Genomic DNA, 23232 nt, shown 5'->3' with positions numbered 1-23232 from the left:
GGTCAGCTCCTTACCTGCCAAAGAGCCCCTCCTTGACCTTCCTCTCCAGCAAAAGTGGCCATTAGCTCCCCAGAGGAGCTGGAGTAGGAGACAGTTAGCTGCTTATCCAGCAAAACTGGCATTTTTCTGACCAGCAGAATCTCCTGGCACCAAGTTGCACCAAGTAACCCCCTCTAAAATGGTGGTGATAGGGAGGCTGACACACAGATGGCCCTGAACCATTGTCTTCTGAACAGTCTGCAGCCAGCTGTAGTGGCCAGGGGATGCCCAGGCAAGTCAAGCTGGCACTGTCTGTCCCTCAGCTGTGCTCTTCTCTTGCAGCAGGCTCCCAGGACAGTCTGCTGGAGATCACCTTCCGCTCCAACATCCTCCCTGTCCTCTGCGATCCAACCACCCCACAGCTCGAGGACACCCACCCACCACCACTGGGCCCCAGCTCGGGCTTCCCCAGCACTCTGGGCAGCCCCATAGGTAGGAACGACTGTCTGGTGAAGCTGGAGTGCTACCACTTTCTGCCAGATTCGGGGCCACCTGCCCCAGAGCCAGCGCTGGGCAGCTTGGAGCTCATCAAGTTCCGCGAGTCAGGCATCGCCTCCGAGTACGAGTCCAACACGGACGAAAGTGAGGATCATGACTCCTGGTCCCAGGAGGAACCGCCACACCTGCTCCATGTCCAGTCCAGGCAGGACCTGGGTGACAGCCTGGAGGATGAGATTGCAGTGTAGGGGTTAGCAGGAGGTGGTGTGGAGCAGCTGAGACCCACTGAAGCTGGGGCAGACCCTTGCTGTAGTCCTCTGACCCTGGCAGGGATGAGACAGCCTGGAGGGAAGAGAGGACAGAGGAGAGAGCAAAAGACTTCCAGCACACAGACAGGAGGTGTGTGGAGGTGAGGATGGAGCCATGCCAAGAGGGTGCACCAGGCATGCTTACTCCAGCATGCGTGGCCTTGTGTGCTGAGCTGGAGCATCCCTGCTTCGCATCAGACAACGAGCTGACAGCTGCTTGTGCTACTCTCATGGTCCCTGTCCCCTTGCAAGCTGTGTTTGAGGTCAGGAAGAAGCAAGAATTACCTGCCAGATTAGTCACTGCTGCTGGTGGGGACACGGTAAGGCAAAGGACTTTTTTTGTTGAGGGAACAAGAGAGCAGGTACATGGCAGTGAGCAGGGACGAGAATGAGTGAGGAACCAGCACGGAGTGGTAGGCAGGGACAAAGCTGCTGCAGGGGGGTCTGGTGCTCTGTGTGGTGGAGAGGGTGGGAGATAAGGCCTGGGCCATGCTGTCAGGGATGGTTAGATTTGGTAGCAGTGCACTGTCACGTGGGTTTGTGTGAGTGAGAGGTGAGGCAGCAAGGGATGGTTAGGACGAGCTTAGGAAGGGGCGGCTGTAGGGCTGAGATGAGGTTATGCAGAATGGCTGGGCACAGGCAGCTCTTGGCGGGGTAGTGATGTCTCTGGCAATTCAGGACAGTGTTTTTCCCTGCCTGAGGTGGGTGAAAGGTGCATGGACATTGCTTGCTCCTCTGCTGGGCTGTGGAGCAGAGAGGAAGGCATGACTCAACATGGAGCAAGGCAGGGTCATGTTTCAAAGCCTTTCTGGTACTCTCAAATCACTTTTTCAAGCACTTCCCTGCACCCACTGCCACTAAACGCTCTCCACTTTGCTTTATAGACAAGCCCTCCCATTTCCAAGCAGTTGTTTGCCCCTAGACCAGGGCTGGAGGATGCAGTGCTAGCATCAGCTGTGTGCAGGGATGGGTATGCTTGCCACCCCTCAAAGGGGAGCAAACTGCTGGTGTCTGCAGGGATGCCTATTCACGTATCTGGTTTGCATCCTCCAGAAAAGTGAATCCAAGATCTCAGGATCCCCCACCAGACCCCAAGATGCCCATTGCTGAGAGCCACCTGTGGGGCCGTCCAAGGGAGCCTGAGCTTGTTCCTTTTCTGCAAACATGTTTATCAGCTGCCTGTTGCTGCAGCCTCTGAGACTGAAGGGGTATGAACCAGAGCCCTGATGTTCCCCTTGCTTATTATAGAAACACTCAACAAGGAGGTGGGGATTGGCACATTTATCTTCCTCACCATCCATCCTCCTATACTGCTGCTTCTCTGCTTTGTTGCTTCCTTGCTGCTCCCACATTTGATAGCTCTGTCTCTGCTAGATCTGCCTGTTACTAACCACTAGCTGAGTATTTCTCAGGCACAAGCTCTTGCTCTTCTCCAGGGCTTAGCCTGGCTGCTCAGGAAGGTCCATCACTTCTTTCTGCCAAGGAGTGGGGTATAGGTGAGATCCCTGGGACTGGTACAAGCTGTGCTATGAACCTTCCACCACAGGAGGAGGATGGATTCTGTGAGGAACTAGGAAGTCCTAGTGAGAAGTAAGGACATGGTTCAGTGTCTCCAGCACTGGCCTTGTGTCCAGGGGAGTCCTTACACTAGCTACAGAGGGGATGGAGCAGGAGTGGGTACTGGTTCAGGGTGACCTGGGAGCTCCTGTGCTCTGGCCCCTAATACCTCTGTATACCCTGTCTTATGCTGCTGTGTGCCAGCCTCAGCATCCCACTGCCACCTTGCCACAGCCAGAGATGAAGGCATGGAGTGGGAGGCTAGTCTCTGCCAGGAGAGAGAGTGGGAATGGCAACATTCAGAAAACATGGCGCAGGCAGGGTAAGGATGTATGGGTGAGCTGAGAGAGGGATTTCCATGTGGACAGACAGATCATGCAGGAGGGGGGATAGCAGGAGCTCAGCTGTACGTGCAAGGTGGACAAAGGGAGAGACTGGAAGGAGCAGCAGCAGCAGGGGGTCTCTTCCAGGCTGGGCTGCCTGGAGGCAGGCAGGGCTGCGCCATCTCCCCATGCCACCACTCCTGTTCAGCCCAGCTACACGGTGCAACCCAGTTGGTGCCCTGCAAGGAACTGTCATGACCAGCTGCAGGCTTGAGCTCCTGCTCAGCACTCTGCCCACAGGGGACAGTGGCAGGTGCCCCACCGGTTGCGGGGGTGCTGCTGGAGCTGTGTGGGACCCTGCCAGCATCTGGAGCTGGGTGGGACCCTACCAGCGTCCTGCCGGAGTGCAGCTGTACATGTGTAAATGATCCCCCTCCTAACTCAGCGCTGCCTCTAAGATGCCTCCCTAGCCTCTTTTGTTATGGGCCTTGACTGGGGATTTATAGCTATATTTTTTGTCCTTTCTTTTCCTACAACTGTCTGTAACTAACTGTTGACTCAGTCTATCTGTCAATGTAAGTGCACTTAACCCTTGAGTGTTGTCATAACTGGCTTTTGCTAAATAAATCTTTCTATTTCTCAAAGCTTTCTGTTGTCTCTTCCTTCTCACTGACTGTCTTTTTCTGTATTTCTTTCCCCCTCCATGACAGGAGCCAGCATTGGCAGTGGCACCCCTTGGCCTTGCACCCTCTCCAACCTAAGCATCCTCACCTGCAGGACCCTTGTTTGCAGTGCGAGCTGCAGGATGCCCATGAGAGCAAGGTGCCCTGAATGTTGTTGGGAGTAGGGGGCGTTTAGCCTTCCCTTTCAGCCACTGCACAGGACAGGCTTATCTTGGGGCTGACCCAGCAGCTCGAGGGTGCTGGGAGGTTCCCAGCATCTGCAGAGTACCCCATGGTGATGTAGAGGTGCTAAGCAGTGCTTTTAGGGGCTTGGAAGATGTTTGGCTGCTAAGAAATGTAAATTGGGAAAAATCCTCTCTTAAAAGGATGACAGAAGTGTAGTGTAGGCAAGAGCAACAGGAATACGGGGCCAGATGCTCCTGAAACAGTTTATTCTGCCCCTGGCTGGAGTGATGGAACAGTGCCCTCCCGTGGCAGCTGCCTGGCTAGTGGAGAGCTATATGGGAGAGCACCCCAGGGGCTGGAGCCTTCTGCTCCTTCTCCTCCTTCTCCCGCAGGACCTTGAGCCTTCGGTACTACACCTTGCAGCTGTAGCCCTCCTGAAAGCTGTGCTGGATGTGGGTCTTGATCAACCACAGCGTAGGGAAGAGGTGGCAGCATGACACACACCAGTAGCCATGCTGGGGCACTGGCTGCCACTGGGAAACAGTGAGGATGTCGCCAAACTGTGATGCTGACACTGCTGCTGGCCAATCGGCCACTCTCCCAGGGTTGAGTCTCATCCAAGGAGTTAGAGAAGGAGCAGACAGTCTCTGAGAGGTTGTCAGGCTCCTCAGACTCCTGGGTGCTGGAGGAAAGGCTTCCCAGGTGCTGCTGGGTGGCTTCTTTGGTGCTCATGAAGTAGCTGTAGAGTGAGAACCAGGGCCTGTAGATGGTGCAGGCAAGGACCTCATTGCCTGGTGGGGCTGCAGGGCTGGAAGCTGTGGAGGAAAGGGTCTGCCTGGCCTTCCATGGGGTTGGGACTGGGACTGGGGACCCTTCCTCTCTGTCTCCATGGAGTGCAGAGGTGGCTGGCTCTGTCCCGGTGCATCCCCCCAGCACAAAGGACACCATCCCTCCGCACATGGGATGCAGGGACAGACTGATTGGCACAAAATGCTGATGGGCACTGAGGCACTGGCTCAGCACAAGGCTCACCCAGCGGCCCATTGGAGCTGTCCCACAGAGAGCTCCTCTGGCACAGGGGCAACAATGAAGGGGCTAAACTGGCTCTCCTAGGGGCAACACCCACAGCTGTGATGATTTCTGCTGGGAAGACCTGTGGGAGAAAGCAGCGTAGCTCAGAGGTGGGGTGTGACTGCAGAGAAACCCCTTCCCCCCCCCTCCTGCCCCCATCCTCGGAAATTACCCACTGCCACAGACACACCCAGTCCCCTTTCCCCACACACACAGGAGGACATGCCCAGCCAAACCCCTGCATGGCCCATCTGCCTGCAGGCCCTTGCAGTGCTATGGGAGGCTAAGCGGAAGGGAAAGGCCCTCTGCCCCCTTGCTATTCCCTTGCTAAATTCTCTCTCTCTCTCTCTCTGTCTCCACAACCTGCTTCCTAAGTCACTTGGTGTCAGGTAAGAGAAGCTCTTTGGTGTGTTGGCAATGCCAGCATGAAGCCCTGGGCTCACTGCTACCCCATCTCATCTCATGCTGTCCCTATTGCATGCACTGCCCTGCTAAGCCCTGATGTGACCCAGCTGCCCACTGCCTCTGCAGAGGTGCTGGAGCAGCCTCCCTGTCCCCCAAATTATGTGTCCCATGCTGCCAGGCTGGGAGCTGTCAGGCAGCTCTGGGACATGCTGTCTCTGCCAGGGCCCATCTCCAGCCTGTCTCACACCCCTTCTCTGTTCCCTTTTCGCCTGCAGTGGACCAGAGCATGTTTGAGAACTCCAGTGCCAGCACAGCACCAACTCCACAACCACAGCACATCCCTGCCACAGTGGGTGCCCTGCCACAGCCTTCCTGCCCTGCTGGCAGCCAGCATCTCCGCAACCTGGGAAAAGCCATGGGGGCCAAGGTGAATGACCTCCTGCACCGTAAGGAGCCCGCTGGCCTCCCCACTGTGGGGGTGATGAAACTGAATGCCAAGGCCATGCTAGGTGCAGGACAGCCAGCCAGCAAGGATGGGTGAGTGTCCCCAGGGCCTGCACCCCACAGCCTGAAGAGGCCTCAGCATGGAGCTGTACATGACTTCTCTGTGCTTGCAGGGCTGTAGGGCTTGATACCTTCCCCCGGCTGGACCCCCCACCTTCCATCACTAAGAAGCGGGCACTGCGTGCCCTGAAGACTCCTCAGGACATGCTCATTGCACCACAGCCAGCAGGAACCAGCCCAAGCAGCAGCACAGAGGAGCCCCCTGAACTGCCCACAGACCACATTGACCCCGCAGATGAGCGACTAGGGTTAAGGGACCTGTTCCCTCCGGAGTGCTCTGAGGTTCCAAGTATAACTGGCACTCCAGAGCCAAGCGGGAATCAGCCCACCAGTGCCCTCCCCGTGCCTGACCTCATCCATAAGGGCAGCCTGGAGAGCCACTGGAGAGCAGGCGAGAGGGGTTCAGAGACATCACCCTGCATGGAGAAGCCTTCACAGAGACCAGGGCTGGAGTGTGAGGCACTGGGAAGCACAGAGCAGACAGAGCCACACACCAACAACTGGGAGGTGGAGGGGTCCCATCCTGACCTGCTGTCCTTTGAGTAGCAGTGGGAGAGCTGGCTTTCCCAAACACATATTTTGCTGCTATGTGCAAGTTTTGGAGTTGTTATTTTGGAGAGAGAGGAGCCCTGAGGCAGCAGGAACCACTGCTGCCTTAGCATGAGGTATGGGAAGCCATGACACCTCACTTCTCTCCAGATTCCTGGTATGGCCACAGCTCATCCTTCAATAGCTTCTGCAGCCCCATCCCTGGCCCGTTCACCTCAGTCATTGCAAAGCTCTCATCCTGCCATGGTGCCACCATCCTGTCTGCAGCCAGGGGACATGCTGAGTTGGGGACTGAGGGTGGCTCACCTAGCAGCCTTTGTTCTTGTCCACAGATGCAGAGCAAAATCCTGCCTCCAGCCCAGTCAGCTCTGCAAGGGCAGGTGAACCATACAGTTCCTTGTGTTTGCAGTGGCTGCTCCAGTCTGGAGGATTTTTCTAGCTCATGTTCTGTGCTTGCTGAGAAACCCTATCCCAGTGTGCTGTGCCTGCAGGCTCACCAGCTCTGGTGCCAGGGACCCAGCATGGCAGACATCCCCTGGGCCTTCTCCATGTGCCAGTTCCTTGGCATTACTCTGCCCAGTGCCATCTCATTGCAGCGGAGCCCCACAAGACCTGCTTGTGGTACAGGCTCTGTCAGGGAGCAGTGTTGGATGCCTGGGGCCATGCAGATGCTGACCAGCAGGTTCTGGAGTTCCTCATGAGACCCCCTGTCCAACTCTTGCATGTTTTCTGGTCTCACCTCAGCCACCTCAGACCAGACCAACCTGCTCAGGCAGGCAGTGCACTCCATAGGAGCCAGCACAACCACTCTCCTTTGTTTCCTGGTATGGTGATGTCTTCACAAGACTGGGACACAAAAAGCCATGTGTTCCTTTAATGCTTGTATTCCTTATGAATTACAGGAGAGGTTAACCAGCTGTGGACCTCTGCAAGGAAGCAGTTGTGAGGTGGCACTTTTTGGTTGGAGCTTTAATGTGCATCCTCATCGCAAAATTGGTTTTGAGAAGAAAATCTAGAGACCAGATTTGGGCTGGAGGAAGCTAGGGGTTCTTGTGTGGGGCTCACCTGCTTGCAGGCCCTCCTGGGCCACACAGGGCAGCTGAGTGAAAAAGTGTCTTCGACCACTTAAAGCCGTGTTCCTACTGAAGGAAGGAGTCTATGAGCAGGGATCTCTTTGCCCTGGGGGTAACCCTGCTTGCCTGTCGGCCTGGCAGGTGCTGTGGTGACACTGGGACTCTGCAGCACTCTTTTCCCAGGAAGGCCCTGCTGAAGAGCAAAGGAGATGTCAGGGCTGCACAGAGCCCATGGCCAGCTGGCGGTATGTGCTGAGGTATAACATACCCTGTGTACAATGTGATTATGTTGTGCATGGCCACTGCCACCGCACAGACAGAAATCTCTGTATGTATGTGTGTATGCTAGACCTACACTGCATTGTGTTCGCTGACAGAAGTAGGGGCTTGTAACCCCTCTTTGAGAAACCAGCATCTTCCAAACTTGGCGCATTCACAAGGGAACCTCACTGCCTCTTCAGTCTCTCTATTTATGTTGTCTAGGGTGTGTGTATCGTTTGGGACAAAAGATGCAGACTGCATGATAGTTTATTTTTTTCTTTACCCACTGACCCATAGAAGACCCTCAGTGGGAGAGGACCACCTGCACCAGCTCAGTATAGCACCCAAGCCTCCTGACAAGGCTGGGGACCAGCTGGATGCTCCTGCATGGGGCTGCAGAATAGAGTGAGGCAGCATCCCTGTGAGGCTGAGGGGTGCCAGGGAAACCTCCCTTCAGGACTAAGCTTGCTGGGGTGATTGCATAGGATGACAGGCTCTGGTCTGTTAAAGCCACTCAGTTAAAGGAAATACCTCCACAAAGTGGTGCCGGAGGCCTGGCAGCTACAAAGGGCCACCCCTATCCCAGGAGCCTGGGCAGAGGCATGGCCACAGGGAGCCGGGGAACACTCGGGGAATTTTCATAGACTCGTTAAGGCTGGAAAAGACCTCTTCAGATCATCCGGTCCAATCATCACCGCAGCAGTGCCGTGCGGTGCCCCGGTTGGGGGGAATGACACGGTTCTGCAACAAGGAGACCGCATTCCCACCTGGCGCCCGGGCCGAGGCTGCGGGACCTCTACTCCAACCCAAGGCCGCGGCTCCGCCCCGCCGCCGGGGGCCGCCCCGCCCCGTTTCCGGTGTCATGGCGGCGGAGGGCAGCGGCGGCGAGGCGCGGGGATGGCGCGGCGGCGAGGAGCGAGTGGCGGGACGGCGATGTGAGGTAGCGCCATGTCGGGGTGCCTGTGGGGCGCGGCGGCCGCTGCTGGAGGCTCTGGGCCGGCTGTGGGAAGTGCAAGCGCCTCTAGGCAGCGGCTCCTCGGCTTCCGTCTACCGGGTGCGCTGCTGTGGGGACCCGCGGGCCCCCCCCGGGCGCCGTCAAGGAGTTCGTGCCGCCCCAGCCACGGCCCGGTCCCTCGCGCCGCCCCGGCGCCCGGCCGGCCGCCGACTGCGCCGAGTACGGCTTCCGCAAGGAGCGCGCGGCGCTCGAGCACCTCCGCGGGCACCGCAACATCGGTAACGGCACCCGAGTCCCTGGCAGCCTCCCTTCCCGCCTCCCCTATCCCCGGGATCCCTCCGCCCCGCTGCAACCCGGTGTCTCTAAAGCATCCTCCCCCGCAGCCGGAAAAAGGGCAACTCCAACAGAGGGGGAGGGGTCCCCCCAATCTTTTTGGGAATACAGGTTCGCCCCCCAAACTGGCCCCGCGGGCGGGGCTAGCGGCCCCCAGACCGGCGTGCTGGCACCTCTGGGCGGACAGGCGTGAGGGACCCCTGCCTCCCACACCTCAAAGCGGCCGTCGCTGCGGTGGGTGCTTTTCGGTACCCCAGTTTGGGCAGACGGGACTGGGAACTCCCCTCCCCCGCGGCTAGGGGCCTGGGGGTCACCTCCCCGGGGTGGGCATGAGGAGGCAGGAGTTGGGCGCTACACTTCGGACGGACAGAGTCGGTTGCTCCAGGCAGGGCATCCCAAGTCCTGCACTCAGCAGGGCTGCTGGAGTCGCCCCGGCAAGAGCCTGCGGAGCAGCACTGGGGCAGCGTTGGCGTGGCTCTGCCAGGAGCCCCGAACTGCCTGCCTGTGTGGGAGTGGGCATGGGAAGGGAGCAAGCCAGTGCATCAGAGACAGCTGCTGGAGGCCTCCAGGTTCTCCCAATTCTGTTTTTTTGTCTGTGTGAAACGTTTTTTAATATTGTGACACACAGGAAGAGATTGGCAGATGTCTCAAAGCGAGCGGTAGTACTTCCATTTTACCCACTGGGACCTGCATATCCGTGTCACAGAGATTGTCCTTCCAAGCAAGAGCACCTGCCTGCGTTGCTGTAGCAGGGTCTTCCAGTATGTGTCTGCCCTCCGAAGCCTGCAGGGGTGGCATGGCTGTTGTTTCCCTGAAGTTTGATTCTCCAGCTCTCTGTATATCACACTTTTGTAAAACAGATGAGATGCCTCCTGCAGCTTTTGTGGTAGTCTGGGCATTCATGGAGACCAGTGGAGCATGATAACTGTGTAATTGCTCATTACAAATGCTTGTCAATGTGTCTCACTGTAGTGACGCTGTATGGTGTGTTCACCAACCACTACTCTGCACATGGCCCATCTCGTTGTCTCCTCCTGGAGCTGCTGGACATCAGTGTGTCCGAGCTGCTGCTGCATTCCAGCAATCAGGGCTGCTCCATGTGGATGATCCAGCACTGCGCCCGAGACGTTCTTGAAGCCCTGGCATTCCTGCACCACAAAGGCTATGTGCATGCAGACCTCAAGCCACGCAACATCCTGTGGAGTGCAGAGGAGGAGTGCTTTAAGCTCATTGACTTTGGACTTAGCTTCAAAGAGGGGAATCAGGTTTGAAATGTGCTGCTGTCAAAGCACTTGGCTCTGTATTGAATTGTGTGGGTCTGTGATGCTTTCAGTTTGTGAGGGTAGTAGTTGACGTAATCTGATCAGAATAGTAGCTGAGCTGGTGCTGAGGGTTTCTTGGAAAAGGCTGAAATGTTGACTGGCCCCAGAAACAGCAGCTCTTGTTCCCATTCTCCTCATATATCTCTGGTTTCTGTTGATATTTCAGCCTTTGCACTACACATTGACATGGATTCAAAAGTTAATGATGCACTGAAAAAAGTAGTGTCTTGGCTTCATGGAATGTTTGCTAGTTTTTATGTGTCCAGACAAGTGGGAACACCCAGATCTCTAGAATTTCCTTTTATCGTCCCATATCAAGTGTAGGAGTAATCCAGGCTTTACCATCAGCCTCCCCAGTCAATGGCACTATCTCTGGCAGTGTCCTCGTGCTTTTCTTTACTTCTGTTGTGTCTTCAGCAGCTTCCTTTTTTTAGGAAGTCTGGATGTTTGTTTCCTATGCTATTGTGTTAATGAAAGCCCACACTCTGCTTGTGGAGTTTTTTTACTAACAGACAGATCTCTGCTTGCTCTGCTCTGCTTTTTCCTGTTTGCGTTCACTCCCTCTTCATTGTGCCGCTTTTTTTTTTTTTTTTTTTTGGTGATACTGGGTTTTGTAAGTTTGTCCTTCCCCTTTTTATTCTTTTCCGTGGCTTCTGATAAAAGCAGAGCCTCAGGAGCTTCTGCTGTTGGCCTGACAGAGCTTCCTTTCATCAGCTTTTTCATCAGGTAGCCTCTTAGCAAATTTGTCTTTAGTCACTGTGTGATGGGCAGTTAAGTCTAGTAAACTGATTTTTCTGTGCAGGTATTGTCCTGGATTGTTCCTACTCCATGCTCTCTCCTCATTTAGAGGTTTTAAGTTCATATCCTTTTTTCACTGGTTTACCTGGTATTCATGGTACAGCCCACTGATCTGTGAATATCACAGGATTGTGTGGTGGATTATCTGCCTCTACATCCTTTGGTATAGGAGATGGTTTTAATGTTTGTACTTCTTGACAAGTCCTCTGTGTTATTAGTTCTCCCGCATTCTTGGATGAATGCTGATTTGTGCTGCTAATCTGCTGCTGCCTATCAGCAGTAAACATTCTCGCATTGTCTAATGCAGATATGTTTTTTAATTCAGGTCTGTGTTTTGTTGCGTGCTCTGTTAGTTACTCCATAATAGCTGATCGGGTGTTTTATATGCTTCTGTTTCCTTCCAATCTGCTTTCTTTGGGCTGTTTCCTTTGCCTGTTCTCAGGAACACATTAGCTATGCGTGTGAACCTTCCAACCCAGCTTTCAGTGTGCAGCGGGTATCAGCTTCCTCTCCCACCTTGGGCAGCAGCAGCATACATGCACAATTCCCTTATCTGAGTCAAGGCTATACTGCTTTTATTTGTGACAGCTCTGCTAAGCTTATCCTTGCTTAACTTTTCCTGCTGTTACTGTTTAACAGAGGGTGGCTGTATATAGAGAAAGGTCTCTTCCACTTCCATCTCTCAAAATGTTTTAGAGTAAAATTCCAGTTTGCAATTTGGCATTGACCACAGTATTTTCTCTATCTTGTAATATTTTTTGGGACTGCTAAACCGCTTTTGCTGTGCCAGAGGTTCTGCTTGTTGCTCATAGCAGGAGGGACACTGATGAGCAATTTGTGTATCAATTTTTTTAAGTTCATAAAACACTTCTGAGCTCTGTTCCCTGAAAATGTCATTTGTAAACTTTATTTTCAAACAGAGAACCAGATGATTTTGGTTTGAATACATTCCCCTGGTTCCTAATCCTTCATCTTATTCTTCTGTCATTCCTTGAGTTGCATCAGTGTGTCTAAAACAAGCCCTCCTGTGTTCAAAAGACACAGCATGCAGTCTTTGGACACTTACAAGGCTGAGCTAGACGGAGCCACAGCTTACTGACTGGTAATTGACTGTGAGCAGGAGGCTGGACTGGAGACCTTCAGAGCAACCCCTACACCTAGCACTTGTGTTATTCTGTAATTTCCTATTTTATTTTAAGCAGGCAGCATGTGGACATTGTATTTTACTCTGCCAGACATGGCAGCTGGGCAGGTGTTGATGACTGCAGCACTTCTGGCTGTCAGGAGGAGAAAAAGTTGTGTGGGAAGCACCTCTAGCAATTTCATTGTCTGAGTGTTAGGTGCCTCCTTTGTTCTTCTAATGTTTTGTTCCTGAGAACATCGGTAGTTGAATAATGGAAGCTGTTACAGATTTACACTGTTCAGACCAGGCTGTTTGTGCCTTTTGTTGTCAGTGTTGGACCCTTATCCTTAAACTGCTAGCATCTTCTGTGCTTATGAGAAGGTTAGTGGGCCAGCCCATAGTGACATCCAGACTCTTCTTCCCAGCAGTACTGTACTTCAGAGAGATGGGATGTTAGTGGGAGACATTTTGTTTTCTGGGAGACATTTTCTCTTCCAGTCTTGTTTTTCCCCCTCAGCACAGCAGTACAGGGAGTTGAACTACCTGTCTGACACAACTGGCTGTACAACGTTTTCTGTTAGTTTAGCAATATTTTGGTAACCCATTTGGCAGGACCTCTGTGAACTGATTTAAGGATGGAGCAGAGAACCTGAACATGGAACATTTACTTTTTGTGTTTGTTTGATCTTCTGTAGGATGTGAAATATATTCAAACAGATGGGTATCGGGCTCCAGAGGCAGAACTACAGAACTGCCTGGCGCAGGCAGGGCTCCAGAGCGAAACAGAGTGTACCTCTGCTGTGGATCTGTGGAGTCTGGGAATCGTTTTACTGGAAATGTTCTCAGGAATGAAACTGAAACATACAGTCCAATCTCAGGAATGGAAGGTGAGCGAGAGCTGCTGTGGGTCTTTTTCCTTGCACCAAACTAGTCCTCTTGCTTTCTGTTTGGAACCTGGATTTGTGAAGTAGCACCTGGCAACTAGAGAGCGTTTCCAGGGTATTTCTCTAATCCTATTGCCTTGAGAATTAGGGTTCTGGAGCTTTAAAGACGCACCTGCCCTGTGGGACTGGTGTGTCTGAAAAGGTGCCTGTGTTTACATTACTGAAAGCTGAGGGTTCCAGGAGTCGTGTGCTTGGAGCCTGTGTCTTGCCAAGATTTGGGAGGTGAGTTCCACTAGCTGTAGCGTGCCTCAGAAGGAAGAACAAAATGGATATCTACCAGCTAGTTCAGCAGCACAGTGACAGCAATTATTTGTTGGTTTTAGTCTAACCTTAGCTCTAATTTAGGGTTCTTCTTGTAAGCCTATATCTTGAGAAAACCAGGAAGACTGTGTTGTGAGCCTAGGGCCTGATTCTGTCCCCTGTCCTGTATGAAATAGTTTTTGTTCTGTGCTCCTGCTTCCCAGTAAGAGTATTCTTTCAGCATCATAACATCCACAGTAACAGGAAATCTCTCTGCGTATGGAAATTTCCAGCTTTTGCACAGGCAGATGGGAAAAACATCATCTGATGTGGGCCTGCAGGTTTAACATGTGAGGCTGGAGCGTTGGAGGTCTTTTGCACATCACCACGGTACCAGAGCCCCGTGCATCCGGTCCAGAAAATGATGAGGTATTGCAAGCTTTGGGCTGGCCTTTTTTTCCTCCCTGAACGCTGTTTATTTTTCTTTCCAGACAAACAGTTCTGCCATCATTGATCGCATATTTGCCAGTGAAGGGGTGGTTAATTCAGCCATTCCAGCTTATCACCTCAGAGACCTTATCAAAAGGTATCTTATCATAATAATTATAACTGTTAACTGTTAACATAATTATTAACTGTTGCTTAAAGATGTGCTCTGTAAAGTCTCATGCCTTGTTCTTGGTGACTTAGAGCCCACACCTAGCACTTTTTTTTTTCTTTTTTTAAAAAATCTCCCTGTCACTGTGATAGTAATGAGTGCAAGCATTAGCAGCTCCTCTGATTATGGCACAGTTTGCAGTAAGCGCATAAAGAATGTTAGTCATGATGTTCATCATTTGCTGTTCCAGTGCTTTACACTTCCTGCCAGTGAGGTTATATTTGAAGAAAACTGGAGATTTCGCTGCTTTGGGGGAGTGTGGTCAGAAACAAGGGAGGACGGCACACAGTGCTGCTTCTCCACTGGTGTCAAGATTCAAATGCATTTGTGCTGTTCTGTACTGAGCGGTCTGCTGAGGGGATTGTTTTTGCTGTCCTGTGGCTCCTTTGAGGTTAAAGAGTGAATGAAGACACAACTTGGCAGAAATAGCATCAGGACCCACTGGTAAATCATAGAGTTGTTTGGTTGGAAAAGACCTTTGAGATCACAAGAGTCCCACCATACCTATCCACTACATAGAATCATATCATCATTTGGTTGGATGAGAGTAAAATAGGAAATCTTCTCAGGCAAGCTCTGAGCTATTACCTGCTTTGAATCCCTTTTGTGGAAAGATGTGGGAGCTCCTCAGGGTGTAGTTGCTTTCATGAGACTGCCTTTGTGTCTGAGGTGTAGGCTGATGAACGGCTTGGGGAGCTGGAACATGCCATGTTCCTTGTGAACTTGTAAGTGAGCAATTACCATCATTCAGTGCTGAAAGACTCCGAGAAGGAAAGCCATGTACCATGTACCAAAAATGCTTTCAGGGAATCCTTCTGGTGTACTTAAACTGTGAATTGGAAGACATGCTCCTCATATCTCTTTGAACCATAAACACCCCAAAGATGATAGGGTGTTGCTCTATACTGGCTCCCAGCTTGCGTTGAATTTGTTGATGCAGGAATGTTACCTGCAAGAGCATAAGGGTATCTCTTCTTTTCCAGCATGCTTCATTGTGACCAAGAAAAGCGAGCCTCTGCTGAGAAGGCTTTATGCAGCCCATTCTTCAGCATTCCCTTTGGTAAGCTGTGCGTGTTGCTTGTGGCTTTCTCAGCATGTCCTGGAAGCAACACAGAGTGCAGTTAAGTTATATTGTTTCTGGTTCTGGCCTTGATGCTACTCCTTTGCTCTTTGCAGTGCTCGCAGGCTGTCTGCGGTACCACAGCAGGCAGGTCAGAGCAATGCTTGTATTCTCAGTGCTGCCCTGCCCCTCTAGCCCTGCAGACTGTTGCTTTTCCCTGGTTGGACTCCCAGTAAATTCTGCCCAGATCAAACTGACCAAGAGTGTATTGGCAGCAGCATTCATCTGAGGGGACAGAAATAACCAAGGTACTTCCCTAATATTGTGATCGTTAAGGTCCTTTTGAAGAGTGCAGTTCTATTTGTGGTAGATAGATGTTTTCTCTTATGCCAAGAGTTTCCCAATTCAGAAGCTAGGAATGTGAGAGACGGGCAGTGGCTGGTGGTGGCATCTGCTGCTGCACCCTCTGCACAAGCTGAATACAGTGAAGAGCTCTGCATCCAGCTTTTCTGCAGCATAGATTAATGTTTTGGGCATACAGCTTCTGGGCTAGCACTTTCCCTTGAATCTCAGCCCTGCTTTTCTTCAGCTGCTTGGTGTACCTTGCCACAAAGGGTAAGTATTGTCTCTTGAGGTCCTGTCAAGATACTGTCATTCCTGTGTATTAGGTAACAAACCCTTTCCTGTTTTCAAGCTTCTCTTGCATCTCAGAAACTGGGACTGTTGTAATCAAAGCCATCTTCTGTGAAAGGAGCGAAACCTTGCAGTCAGTATTGCTTTAGGGCAGAGGGAATAGTATACTGGCAGTGCTTTCTGTACTAGTTTTAAACACACAGACTTCAAACTGTATCTTGGAAGGTGCTTCTGTGGTTAGTGCTACAAGTTCATACAACAGCTTCAGTTTTTCTTAGTTGCTGAGTTCTCTTCTTTGCCAAACTTGTACATAAGCTTGTCTGCACAAAGAAGGTTTTACTGTTGCCTTCCTGGGAAGTCAGAAAATGATCTGTCGCTGCCTTTTACTTGGACACAGTAGTTCTGTTTAGAGCAAAGACAGCTGAGGATGGCTTTAGTTGTCATTTAAAGCCAAGTCTTCACTTACCAGTTCATCAGCTCCTTTCTTGAGGTCCTTGCAGGCTGCAGCCCTCTGTGTTGTCAGTGTGGCTGGTATTTTGAAGAGGAGCAAAGGGATCTGGACAGGAAGTACCTCCTAGGTCAGAAGGGTATTCCAAGAAATGCATTTGTGTTTTGGTTATAGGGAGACCAGATGGCTCTGAGTCATATGGTTTAGTTTGTCTCCCTCTCTGAAGAAAGACATATGAAATGAAGGGCAGACTTACTTGAACAAAGTGGGCAGCATGTAAGACCAGGGTGACGCTTCAATGTTCTTTCAGTTCCCAGTTTGTCTGATGTTGTCTCTTGGTTACAAACAGTTCTGTGGAAGAATGGTCCCAGAGGTCTGCTTGGACCTGGAACATGCCTGGTTATCTGAAGCACCTTTCTTCAAAGGGCTGTCCCTGAGCACTGTCTGGGCATTGTCTAGACTGATGAGGCCTTTCATCTTCTAAGCTTTTCATAAGGACTTTTCTTCCACTTCAGGCAGGATGAGATTCTAGTGAGTATGCTTGCCTGTCGTTGCCTCTTGCATTACGAAATTGGCATCTTCTGTCTACATCTGGCAGAGATGTCAGTGCCCTCATACATGTGGTGTACTTAGCTTGAAAAAGTATTTCCAAGGAAATAATAATAGCCTGCTGTCTTTGTAAGCATAGTCAGAAAGCTTAGAGAATTGGAGCCATTTCCTCCCTCTCTCTTTCACTGTCAGGTGTGAGAACTGTGTGGTGCTGCTATTGTGTTCAGCTGCTCCAGCTGCCAATACAAATGAAAATGTTAACACTCTCCAAGTACTGCAAGTTGGGCACCCAGGTCTTAAATTCATGACTGGCCTACCAGTCCTTTTCAGGAACATGAAATCAAGCTTTTGTTCCTGGATAAGTGACACTGTCCCTTCTGCTTTGAGTTTCAAGAGGACTGTGTGTCCTCTTGGATGTGACTCTTGTACTTTGACATTTGTCTGTCCACCTTGACTGTTTCCTGCTTCCACAGTAGTGTCCATACTGTTCCATGCCATCCTGGAGCTGCCTGTTTTCCAGAGCCAAGCACCCCACAGCACTGGACTTTATTTCTGCTCCTGTGAAGTTCTTCACAGGATTGCTGCTTACCCATCCTGTGGGTATGCCTTATTCTACATGGTTTGAGTAACTAAGTAGTTTTCCTCATTTCTGTTGCAAAACTGTGCGGTGGTCTTCAAAACAGTGCATTGCCATTGGATTTTGAAGGGGGCAAGTTTACATGGTGTTTAGGGAAGAACTGAATGATATCCCACAGAAAGATAAGGCTTGTCTCTTAGCATAGCTTAAGAATTGGAATTACAGAAGCTGGCTCGCCTGTTTTTAGCTTGTCTGGTAGTTGTAATAAGAGAGGCGGGTTGCAAAGTAGTTCTTTCATCTTCCCACATCTCTATATATACAGGGAAGTCTGCTCAACTAGCATAGCTCTTGAGATCACATCAGCTCGTGAATCTGAGCTAAGTAGTCTAACTCTAGTCTAAATTTCTGCTAGCTGTCTAAATTTAAAAGCAATTTCAGGTGCTGGCCTCAGTGTAATTACAGAATGCACTGAACCCTTTGGAAGAGTCTCAGTGCATAGGTGAAGATAAGTTGGAAACAAGAATACAGGCTGTAAATGCAGATAATAGTGGAGGGAAGCAAAACTGTACTGCAAAAAGCAGTAAGTGCTTGTGTATGATAGTGCATATTGAGTCAAATTCCTGCTTTATTGCTCCTTTGGACTTTTATTTTCTTTTCTCCAATTCTTTGGGTATCAAACAGCTCCTCATATTGAAGATTTGGTGATGCTCCCCACACCTGTGCTGAGGCTGCTAAATGTTCTAAGTGATGCTTCTCTACAGTGCGAAGAAGAATATGAAGGTTGGTGCAAACACTGCAATTCCCATACTGCAGTGTCATCTTACAGACTGTTTTTGGCTTTGGACAAAGAACTGCTCAGCTAGGATCTGGTACGAAGTGGGCCAACTGCACCAACAGACAGTAAACTAAGAGATAGAGACAGAAACGAGAGCACATAGTGAGTTCTTGAAGGATCCCAGATTAAAAAAAAAAAAAAGCTTAGTTTTGTTTCCTTCTTTGGCTAAATGCTTACAGACCTTGTAATAATGTGCTTGTGACTCTGAGCTTCTGCTGGACATGTGGAGGACTCTGAAGCTCAGTAACACAGATCCTCAAAAGTTTGCTAGTGAACTTCTCAGTGGAGAACTTGAAGTTCTTAAACTGTAGCAAAAACTATACGTAGTAGGTGGCAAGGCACGTTGCTGGAATTTGTGTGTCTGCTTGCTCTCAAATCTGAGCGGCAAAAGCTAGAGAGTTCTGGTGATGAGAGTTTTTAAAGGCTGAAAAAGAACTAAAGCAGCTGCATTAGTTCCCCTCCTCCAGGCACCGTTACTGAAAAAAAAAAGAGAACCACAAATCCAAAATGTTTTAAGTCCTGGACGGCCAGGCTTTGTATGCAAGGAAAAGCAGTCTATGTGCTCCAAACTCTGCTGTCGGGGATTCACTGCCTGCAGGTCTGTGTTCCTGAGCCTCAGTTCAAACACTGTCTCGTTATGTGACTATTAAACAGTGTCAGCTTCTGCCCTGGCACCTTTCAATTGTTTATTTTGAATTTAGAGGAAAAGGCTGCATGTTGACTAAGTGTTCTTGATGTGTTCATCTGGCCTTCATTTGTTTCTTGGCTCATTCTAGTTTGCAAAGTGAAAGACCACCTGCTCTTTCCTTTCTCAGATATCGTGGAAGACATAAGGGACGAGTGTCAGAAATATGGACCAGTGGTTTCCTTGCTTATTCCAAAGGAGAATCCTGGTAAAGGCCAAGTAAGTGAATGGAGGGAAGGGGCTGTGTATTCCCATGTACACTCCACCTGCTGCAGGACTGCTGCTTGGCTCCTGGATGTCTCCTGGCTGATGATAGTGCTAAAAATATCTTGTTATCTTGGAGGACAGCAGAAGTTCCTTCCTGGTTATGTAAGGTTACCTAACCTGGGAGGTCCCCAAACAACTTTAGCAGGAGATCTGGGATATTTTTTTGGGGAAGGGAAGAAGCCAACGAGTGGGATAGGAAGCATTGGAGATGTAGAGCATCATCATACTTTCCTCCTACCTTACCAAACGCGCTCCCTTTAGAAGCAAGGAGCAAGAGGTGAAATTCCAGTTCAGAGATTCAATTATATCCTTTTTAGCTCCACTGCTCCGGACTCAACCAAGGATAGAGGGGAAAAAATTGTTCAGGATTTTGTAGGGATGGGAGGGGGCAGGTGGGAGGCTACACTGGAAGTCCTATTTCTCCTCTCTCTTTCAGGTCTTTGTTGAATATGCAAATGCTGGTGATTCCAAAGCTGCCCAAAAAATGCTGACTGGAAAGATTTTTGATGGCAAGTTTGTTGTGGCTACATTTTACCCACTGAGTGCCTATAAGAGAGGATATCTGTACCAAAACTTGCTGTAAGCAGTAGCAACAATCAGAAGAGTAGTCTTGATCCTCTTCCTCATGTGTTTTACAGTTGAATGTACAAAAGAGCTTCCTAGCCCTGCTTTTGAGTCATCTGTGAAGGAGAGATGCAAGAACTTAACTGGGCTTTGAAACCTTTACTGCTGCTTTGTGGTGTGCAGAGGAGGCTGAGATGGCTTTCAGCGTGTGCTTGTTTGTGTTGTGCTTGCTCATTTACATTGAGTGGCTTTGCCCTTGCAGGTGCTCTGGTGGCAGTAGTGGTGATTGGGAGCCTGGGAGGCTGAGCAGATCTTGGCAAGCGCTTTTAAATGATTTGAAGCAAGACTTGATGCTTTCACATAAAAAATCTACTCTCCTCCAGTGCTAGGGAGGAGGAAGAAGGCTTCCCTGCCTTTTGTTGATATCTGTGATAAAGAAGCAGAATCGCCATCCTCTCTAAACTACACCAGGAAGACTTTTGAGTCTTCATATCACGTAGAGCAGAGAGAGGCAGTTGAAATCATCTGCTGAGCCTATGGCATTACCCTGTTGCCATCTTGTGACCCAGGAAGAGCCATCCATTTGACCCTGCACAGATGGCATCCTGGGCTTAGGCAGTGCGGGTGGCGCTGCCTGTGGTGATCTGAACTTGCTTGTATGTCTGGGCTAGGCAGGGACTGATGATGGGTATGTGTTGTCAGAGCAGTGCCAGCCTCAGTCCCAACACAATCTGTAAGCACTTTGTAACCTGAGTGATGTGAAAACCCTGTCATGTGGAATCATCTTTCTAACACATACCCTGTTCTGGCACTGATGCTCCCTAGCTCTGATGCCAAATAATTTGTAATATGTGTCTTTAGGTGATACTTATGGAAAAGAATGCTACAGCATGCAGTATTCTTTGTGTCTCAGCAGGACTCCTGCCCTGCGAATCTTTAAAGAAGGAACAAATACTTGTCTGTCATAGGTCCCACACTTGACTTTTCTGTGTTGTGTGTTTTGGTTTTGCATTAACTATTAGACTTGTAGATTAGAAGCACTGACACTTTTGGTCCTTCGTAGGTTACACAAAGGGCCTGAGGCAATCTGAGATCCTCTATGGAAAGGGCTTGGTCAGTCATCAGACTTGACTGGCCAGGAGAAGGTCTTTCCCAGTGCCCGGAACAACAATGTTGTTTGGGAGGAAAAAAGTGTGGGCAAGCACTGCTGCCTCGGAGTGAACTCTCTGCTCATGTGGCATCGGTGCATAGGCACAAGTTTGCTCACACGGTTGCTGTCATGGGGTAGGCTATTTCCCAGGAGTGTGCAAACCCCTGCACCCTTCTCCCTGGAAGGATAGATGCTTTGCTTCTGGTGAGTGCAGTGCAGTGCAGAACAGCACTATGGAGAAAGGCATCAGTACATTTTGGCTTGCAGCCTTGGTACTAGTTCTGATGAAAAGGACAGCCCTTGTGAAATCTTTTCTTCAAATGAAATACTTGCGGGCAGTTGCCTGAACCATCTCAACCTTCCCTGGAGTAACACCTGAATTACCTTGCAGTTTAATTTTTGTATCTTGTTGATGCTGTATTTGCTGGAATCCTGCACTTAAAAGTTCCTTAATTTTGTCCTGTGCCGCCTTTGGTGTTCAGGAGATCCAGTGTCTGTAGCATTTCACGAGTCCAAGTTCCCCTCATTGCTGGTGTAGAGTCCTGTCTACCATGGCCTCTCCCAAACTTCCCCAGAAAGGACCAATTTCTTTGAATTTCTCTGTTGCTTTTGAGATGGTAGGTTTTCCAGGAATAAAAGAATATTCCACAATGAGTTTTAAGGTGTGATTTGTTGATCAGGCTTTTTCTGGGAATGATGATACTTTGGTGTACATAGTTGTAAAGCAGCTTCACGTAGATTGGATGTGTGATTCATTGCTTTTAATGTAACTGTCCTTGCAGTGAAGCACCTTCAGTGTCTGGGAGGAATTGGGTTACTAACTAGATGAGGATTTTTCCTATGTGAAGAGCGGTGTTTAAAGTAATCTAAGAGTTGGTTGGTATTGACTGACCTCCTCAGCTCTGAGTTGTTGCTGCCTCTGGCAAGCTGAGCCACTGAAAGCACTTTGACCTAGAAATTCATGTGTTAAATGCCATTGTGTCAGCAGCATTAAGTCCCTTGGTGCAAGGTGTGAGGTCTGTCTCCTACAGCAGTACTGGGGCAGGGAGATGCCAGGGTTCAGGGGCAGAACTTAAATGCTTGTAAGTTCTGAGATGTATTTGTCTAGGACTGTGAGCTGCTGTGTCATCTTTCAAGCACATCTCTCAGTCAGAATTGTGCTTTGGATAGTGAGCCATGCCAGGATAAATTAATTTAGGGAGGTGCTACAACCTGTTGCTGTAGCATGGTAGAGCTGTTCCACCAGAGTTTTGCTGGGAGTTTATTCATTTGCTTTAAAAGAAGCTAAATAAATCAAGATGCAAATTCCTATCACCATATTTTATGTCTGGATGCTCATGAGCTTGAGCACTGTCCTGGTAAGAGTTGAAGATGCTGATCTCTGTCCTGTCACTGGATCCAGGAGCTGGCTTCCCTCTGCAGGCTGTGGGGCACATGGAGGTTTAGAAACTCCTTGGAGCAAAAGCATTTATCATTATCCCTCACTCTCTGCCTTCAAAGCCTTTTTCCATCAAGTGGAAGCTTGTTCAGGTGTCTCAGCGAGCTTTTGGTGGCTTGGCATATGTTTAAGCCTTGCTAAAACCTCCAATTTTCTTAACTCTAGATTGTATCTGAAGTGTGCACAGTGATTCATTCCAAGGCATCTCTTGTGGGGTGTGCCTGGATGGGTCTGGCTTTCCTAATCTCCAAACTACTGCCAGCTTGAGCTGCACAAGTGTTGAGGCTTTCTGCTCAAATGCTCACTGAAACCAGTTTCTTGGTCTGTGTTCCTGACACAGCTCCCTCCAAACAGCCTTTGGTGTAGCATCGACTTATGCAGTCCTAGCTAGTCAACAGCAAGATGTGAAAACCCACAAACTGCCTTTGAGGAAGAAATCTGCTTTTGGGAGCAAAGGGATGAAAGATGAAGCCCCTAGAGACAGCCAGAGAAGGCTTGCGTTGCTCTGGCAGGATGCCAGGGTGGACATCTGGCCCTCCTCCCTGGAAGGAAGCAGTCCAGGGCACTGGGTTCCCTTGAAGTATGTATGTGAATGGAAAACAAGTTGATGCTCTGCTGTTCCTTGGTGGTGGTTGCATTTTGTAGCACATCTGACACAAAATTGTCACTGCCAATTGAAGAATGGCTGGATAGAATTCTTCCTCTGCCACCAATGTCTGGGAGCAAGGAGAGAGGGCAAGTTCTTTACAGTTTCACCTATTTGTTGTGTGCAAGGACAATTGGTTTTTAAATCACTGACGGAAGCACAAGTCAGGTCTGATCTTAGTTCTGTTCCAGTTTTTATGTCAATGGTTTCCAACCACCTAACAGCAAAGCCTGAGCACCACCCTGTGCCAGGTTGTCTTTCTAGAGGGCTCGTATACTTCTTTCCACTGTGCCGGATCCTGTAACCACGTGCCTCCTTTCAGGTTAGGTGTCAGCTATTGTATCCCTACAGGCACCGTTGCTGAGCAGATGTGTGCTTGATACAGGTGATGAATAAACGACGCTTCAGTACAGACCAGTGGCTCAGCCAGCTTTTCTCGTGGAGCTGGTGGTGAAATGCAATTGTAGCTGGGCAACTCCTCCATCACCATGCACCAGGGTGTCCGTCCCGGGGGGTAACGGGGCTGGCACCTGGACCGCCCCTCACTCGGCCCCCTGCCGCGACCGGAGCC

General features: G+C 50.0%; 3 protein-coding genes across 9 annotated transcripts in view; 2 read left to right on the top strand and 1 right to left on the bottom strand.

Annotated features, from left to right (window-relative positions):
* NOS1AP (nitric oxide synthase 1 adaptor protein) overlaps positions 1-7600 on the top strand; it is a 43653-nt gene extending 36053 nt beyond the window's left edge. For 3 of the 7 annotated variants that reach the window (XM_054073835.1, XM_054073833.1, XM_054073838.1), the window contains 3 exons: positions 322-471; positions 5265-5526; positions 5607-7600. In XM_054073835.1, coding sequence (XP_053929810.1) covers positions 322-471; positions 5265-5526; positions 5607-6099 — 905 coding nt within the window. In that variant the 3' untranslated portion in view covers positions 6100-7600. Of the gene's footprint in view, positions 1-321; positions 3368-5264; positions 5527-5606 lie in introns of those variants that run through there. The other 4 variants (XM_054073834.1, XR_008451129.1, XM_054073836.1 and 1 more) reach the window with 4 other exon arrangements.
* Positions 3379-5257, bottom strand: SPATA46 (spermatogenesis associated 46). Its single transcript, XM_054073845.1, is given in 2 exon segments — positions 3379-4070; positions 4072-5257. Coding segments are annotated over 2 exon segments (723 nt in total). The 5' UTR covers positions 4558-5257; the 3' UTR covers positions 3379-3833.
* Positions 7601-8384: 784 nt separating the features above from the next.
* Positions 8385-23044, top strand: UHMK1 (U2AF homology motif kinase 1). The gene is given in 10 exon segments (XM_009555802.2): positions 8385-8413; positions 8415-8517; positions 8519-8669; positions 9697-9989; positions 12663-12854; positions 13643-13737; positions 14793-14869; positions 17758-17856; positions 18727-18815; positions 19300-23044. Coding segments are annotated over 10 exon segments (1275 nt in total). The 3' UTR covers positions 19447-23044.
* The last annotated feature ends 188 nt before the right edge of the window (positions 23045-23232 follow it).

The sequence above is a fragment of the Cuculus canorus genome, chromosome 8, assembly GCF_017976375.1.
Source record: "Cuculus canorus isolate bCucCan1 chromosome 8, bCucCan1.pri, whole genome shotgun sequence".
Taxonomy (NCBI): domain Eukaryota; kingdom Metazoa; phylum Chordata; class Aves; order Cuculiformes; family Cuculidae; genus Cuculus; species Cuculus canorus.
This window is presented reverse-complemented; position numbering and strand designations above follow the sequence as displayed.